This window comes from Podarcis filfolensis (assembly GCF_964270895.1).
Source record: "Podarcis filfolensis genome assembly, chromosome: 6".
Taxonomy (NCBI): Eukaryota; Metazoa; Chordata; class Lepidosauria; order Squamata; family Lacertidae; genus Podarcis; species Podarcis filfolensis.
Genome location: NC_139609.1, coordinates 42,550,884 through 42,556,476, shown reverse-complemented (window position 1 = coordinate 42,556,476; position 5,593 = coordinate 42,550,884). Strand labels below are relative to the sequence as shown.

The 5,593-nt window shown below is 44.1% G+C and overlaps 1 protein-coding gene across 1 annotated transcript; it reads left to right on the top strand.

The window, feature by feature from the left end:
- Positions 1-5,593, top strand: BSND (barttin CLCNK type accessory subunit beta). Its single transcript, XM_083619386.1, has 4 exons — positions 1-357; positions 1,048-1,142; positions 3,564-3,818; positions 4,895-5,593. The coding sequence occupies exons 1-4, from the start codon at positions 181-183 to the stop codon at positions 5,316-5,318; spliced, it is 951 nt and encodes a 316-aa protein (XP_083475512.1). The 5' UTR covers positions 1-180; the 3' UTR covers positions 5,319-5,593.

The window sequence follows — 5,593 nt, the reverse complement described above, 5'->3', positions numbered from 1 at the left end:
TGCACCATCTCCTCACAGTGCACCTGAGTGAGGAGGGCTGGTGTGGGTCAGGGACAGGTGAAGGGCTGCCCAGCCTTTCTGGACTCCCCACCACCACCCACACCTTTCCAGCGCAAGCTCTTTCCATGAACTAGCCTGCACAGAAATAACCTTGATTTCAATCTCTCTTCCTGGATCCCAATGGCTGAAGAGAAAACTTTTCGCCATGGGCTCATCGTCTTGGGAGTCTTTTTGGTGATGATCGGAATGTTCATCATGAGTGTGGAGAAGCCCCAGATCTACATCACCTTTTGTACCTTAGGGGCCTTGGTCATCGCTGCGGGGATCATTTGGAGCATGTGTCAGTGCTACCCGAAGGTAGGAAACAGTCTACTTTTCCTTTTTTCTAAAGAATGTGCCTTCAACAGTTGCATTTTGGGCATATCAAACTCAGACTTCCCAAGAATATATTTGGGCTCTTGGAAACGGCGGGATTATATGTTTCCTACTCTTTATTGAGCTTGTTAGCCTTTTAAGAAGTAGAAACTTAAAAATATTTTACTTGAAAAGCAATCAATTTTTTTAGTATCCGCTCGATTAATAAATTACTTTACACATTGGTTTCCTTACTGTTGCCACAAAAATAATGATGCTGTCGCAGGATAGGTATTAGAATGGTGCCACGATATAATGCAGTGGGAACTGTAGAAATAATAAGTTAGGTAATGGCAAATCTAAGGCTGTTCCCTGTTGGAGTTGCAGCTTGAATCTTCTTTCTGAAAATCTAGGATTTGATTGAAGACACAGTTCAGAATGTAAAAATAAAAATAAAATGCCTTTCTTCTAGGGAACCCCTACATCTCCTTGGAGATAGGTGAGAAAGAATCACTTTGCCTAGGGAGGACTGCCTCCTGAGCTTTATTTGAGACCCAAATGATACATCACATTTTCTTAATTAAATTCAGTGTTTGTGCATGTGTTTGTGTGTAGCTGCTCATTTGATGGGAGGAAATAACCCCCTTGTTCCAAGGAGTTATCTTCCCTTACTTCCCTGCTTTCCCTCCTCAGATCAGAGTAGTTTCTGTTGATGTGGAGTCTGAGAAGTTTCTTGTAAAGAACAGTGCTGCTTCATCTGTTCAGAATGAGATTCCCGAGAAGAACAGGTATGTTTGCGTAAACCAAGCCTGTAAGCTTCAACTCAACAGTCTGCAATCTACTTTTTAATTAGAATACAGTACTCGCCTGTGCATACTGCAAACTGTGTTCCGCAGAGGGACAAGGTCAACGTCTGGAAACGCTGGCACAGGGCAGTGAATTGCACAATTTAAGTGTATTTTTAAGCAGGAGAAACGCGGTGTCTTTAGGGAAAATATAAAGCTCCTCAGAGGTATGTGTGTTTGTGTGTAAAGTATGTGTTTACAGCGCAATCCTATGCTTGTCTGCTTAGAAATAGATCTCATTGAGTTCAACATGGCTTACTCTCAGATGTGTGTATAGGATTGCAAACTCCATCTCATTTCAGTGTCTAGCCCTGCTAGATATAATCCTATCCAGAAAAAGAATGTGGGCCTCCTTAGGGTTCATTCTGCACTGGCCATAAGAACAGCAGCTCCTTTGGCCTTGTCTCTCTGAGCTGTGCAGAAGCTACAACTGGTCAATCAAGATAAAATTATGGCAGCTTAAAAGAGCTTCTTCTCCATCTTCCACCTCATATCCAAGCTTCTTCAGAACAGTGCCTCCCTCACCCTTGTTGCTGTTTAGTCGTTTAGTCGTGTCCGACTCTTCGTGACCCCCTGGACCAGAGCACGCCAGGCACTTCTGTCTTCCACTGCCTCCCGCAGTTTGGTCGGACTCATGTTTGTAGCTTCGAGAACACTGTCCAACCATCTCGTCCTCTGTCGTCCCCTTCTCCTTCTGCCCTCCATCTTTCCCAACATCAGGGTCTTTTCCAGGGAGTCTTCTCTTCTCATGAGGTGGCCAAAGTATTGGAGCCTCAGCTCCACGATCTGTCCTTCCAGTGAGCACTCAGGGCTGATTTCCTTAAGAATGGAGAGGTTTGATCTTCTTGCAGTCCATGGGACTCTCAAGAGTCTCCTCCAGCACCATAATTCAAAAGCATCAATTCTTCAGCGATCAGCCTTCTTTATGGTCCAGCTTTCACTTCCATACATCACTACTGGGAAAACCATAGCTTTTACTATACGGACCTTTGTTGGCAAGGAGATGTCTCTGCTTTTTAAGATGCTGTCTAGGTTTGTCATTGCTTTTCTCCCAAGAAGCAGGTGTCTTTTAATTTCGTGGCTGCTGTCACCATCTGCAGTGATCATGGAGCCCAAGAAAGTAAAATCTCTCACTGCCTCCACTTCTTCCCCTTCTATTTGCCAGGAGGTGATGGGACCAGTTGCCACGATATTCGTTTTTTTGATGTTGAGCTTCAGACCATATTTTGCGCTCTCCTCTTTCACCCTCATTAAAAGGTTCTTTAATTCCTCCTCACTTTCTGCCATCAAGGTTGTGTCATCTGCATATCGGAGGTTGTTGATATTTCTTCCGGCAGTCTTAATTCCGGCTAGGGATTCATCCAGCCCAGCCTTTCGCATGATGCATTCTGCATATAAGTTAAACCCTCACCCTAGAGATGGATAAATCCTGGTGAAATGGTATTTGTAGGAGGTGATCTCCTGCAGAGTACAGTGACAGGTTGGGTATATATATAGGGTGGATCTACACACAGGGGGAAACCGCTATAAATAAGTCAGAAATTAGATCCGTTATAATAAAAGAAAGAAAAAACCCTATGGAAAATCGCATATAAAAAATTTCTGCTCTCTGGCACAATCTGGTGTTGCATGTTTATAGCACATTCAAATAGTTGTTGCTTTATTAATGTAGCTGAGTCCCAGGGGTGAGATAATCTTTGGCTATCCTGGTCCCAAGCTGTATAAAGCTTTGTACCAAGTTCATTAGTCACTTCTTCCCTTCCTCTCCACATTGACTAAGGGCAAGAGCACAGCCTGCTGCCAGAAGACCTATTTTATGTGCTTCATAAGCAACTGTTTTTCTGATTGAAAACCTGGACCTGGCACCAGCCTACTGTGCATTAGCCCAGCCTCAGAGGCGCCCAGGGGACACTCCCTTCCTGGCTATATGTCATTTACTTGCTCAGATCTCCCTTCCCACCACACTCCATCCATCAACTTCCCTTAAGCAGGCTTCTTAACAGCGCAAGACAATTTCCCATAATACTCCAATTGCCAACAACAGAAAGGAAAGTGAAACTAAAGTAGCTGAAGGCAGCATAGCCCTGGCATACAGACTGATGGATTTTGTATGTCCCTTTCTCCTAGACAGCCAGGAGGGAATGGAGGACGGGTAAGAAAAGCAGGTCTCCTGACAGCTCATATCCAGATAACAAACAACTGCAACACACTTAAGAGGAAGCAAACATGACTAGAGAAATGCTAGGTCCTCTGAAGCTGTTCAAATTTCTAAATCAGCAAATAATCAGATTCCTGTCCCCTGTTAATAACAGATGTAACAAATCTGGTGAAGTAATATTCCACTTTCTCGTGGTGTTTGCTCAGTTCCCAGACACCTTACACCAGCCAGAAAGAAGCTGAAGTCTATGAGAAAAGCCTGCCGTCTTACGAACAGATCCAGATGAAAGTGGCAGGTGCAGAATCTGTGGGTGTTCTGTCTGCCCCAGTCCCACCGGTCAGGGCAGAAGGATGTATCCAGCCTGTTGTACAGGCCAAGGCAGAGGTCCACAGGGATTCAGAAAGTGATGGAGACTCCTGCAAGGACCCAATGTCCCAGAAGGACTCTACAAGGTTGTACTGGTGAGTAGCTCATGCGGTGCATTCAGGGGCTGGTTTGAATTGCACACCACCCTGAACCTTATGGTCACTTTATGGTGATTTCTGTTTGGCACTCTGGATAGAGAAAAGTTCGCAAAGGTGGGATGGTTGTCAAATTATATGCATTTTCATTGCTTGATTAAACAAAATGAATAAATGAACATCTGCATAAAACAAAGTTACTAATGCAGGTGTCAGAACCGACACAATCTTTGAAAATATATAATATTCTATGTTAGAAATGATATCCTTTTCTATGTGTGAGATATGGCGCAATGATATATATACCTACACACACACACACACACTGTGTATATATAAATAAATATATATATATATATATAGAGAGAGAGAGAGAGAGAGAGAGAGAGAGCGCACCACTGATTGTTTATCTGGGAGCTCCTTTCGAACTAAACAAAACTTAACAGGGGTCGGCCACTGTGACAAGAGGATGTTGGACTAAATGGACCACGGGCCTGATCCAGAGCAAGGCTCTTCTTATGTTTATATGTTCTTTAACTGATTAATCTAACTGATTGGCAACATTAGTTGATTAATCTGTTAGATTAATCAGCTAATGTTACCATCCCCATAGAAGGTGGAGCTAAATATAAGATGCATGCTAGCTCTGTATCAATGAAAAGCCAACACAGTCTGTACTGCCCGGTGTTGTTCCTTCTAGTTAAAGCAGGCATCACAAGCGCAATACCTTCCAGGTGGAGTGCAACTCCTGTTAACTCAGACCATTGGGAATGCTGGCCGGGGATGATGGGAGTTGGGTCCAAGAACATCTGGAGGGGACCACATTGGTGACTCTTGGGTTCAAGATCAAAACAATGCTGTTGGGCTGGCATGGTCAATAATATTTAATTTACCCTTAGAAACCAAATTAAATAAACCAACAACAGCTGGTCATTCCAGAACCAGGGATGTGCCGGTGAAAAGCACAGCATCTGCCCAGCTTGATTTACTATAAACGTCCTAGTAGAAACACAAAACAGCTCAACAATCAGCCTTGGAAGCTATGTCCTTCAATGAACCTTCTCTTTAAATTCTAGTGAGTCGGAAAAGTTTCCTAACCAGGCGCCACTGGCTTCTTTCCAAGAGGAAGCTGATGCCTCTTCCGTGGAATCTGCAGCCAACAGTCCGTTTCTACAGAGGTGGGAAAATGTCTCGAAGCCTATGTCTCCAACAGAAGGCCAGCTCAGATTCAAGCTTCCTTCCTATGAAGATTTTGCCCTAATCGATTCCTTGACGGCGGAAGGTCAAGGTCAAAACAATGAAAGGATAACGGCACCTAACCAAAGCCACTGCCCTATTCCTGCCCCCAGAGGAGATGGGGCATTGGCTACAGTAGGGCCTGAACGACTGGAACACAGAGCTACGCATAATGTAGAAGAGGATGACATGTACTATGGAATAAAAGAGGGAGCAGGAGACGTCCCCTCATCGGTTGGTGCTGTCTCTGAACCAAAGAACTAAGCATTAAAAATTAGGAATGAGCCCGGGAACATTCTCATGGGAGTCCAAAGAGATGAAAGGTTGGATGGGGTTGGGGAGTGGCTCAGACAATAAAAGGGATGCCCCAGCCATGGTAGATTGGTCCTGTTCTCTGGGGATTTGGAGGGAGTGATAGAGAATAAGAGTCAGGACCAAAGCAGAAGAACAAAAGTTTGGCTGTCTGTTGAAGTGTCTTAAGCTGTCCCTCCACTTATGCTCAACCTGCATATTTGCAAATAAAGTGAAATATCACCAAA

What these genes read in the sequence shown, in the direction of transcription:
- BSND (XM_083619386.1), top strand. Translation starts at nt 181, where the DNA reads ATGGCTGAAGAGAAAACTTTTCGCCATGGGCTCATCGTCTTGGGAGTC. An exon ending in TGTGTCAGTGCTACCCGAAG is followed by an intron (nt 358 to 1,047) that starts GTAGGAAACAGT and finishes TTCCCTCCTCAG; the next exon opens with ATCAGAGTAGTTTCTGTTGA. An exon ending in GAGATTCCCGAGAAGAACAG is followed by an intron (nt 1,143 to 3,563) that starts GTATGTTTGCGT and finishes GTGTTTGCTCAG; the next exon opens with TTCCCAGACACCTTACACCA.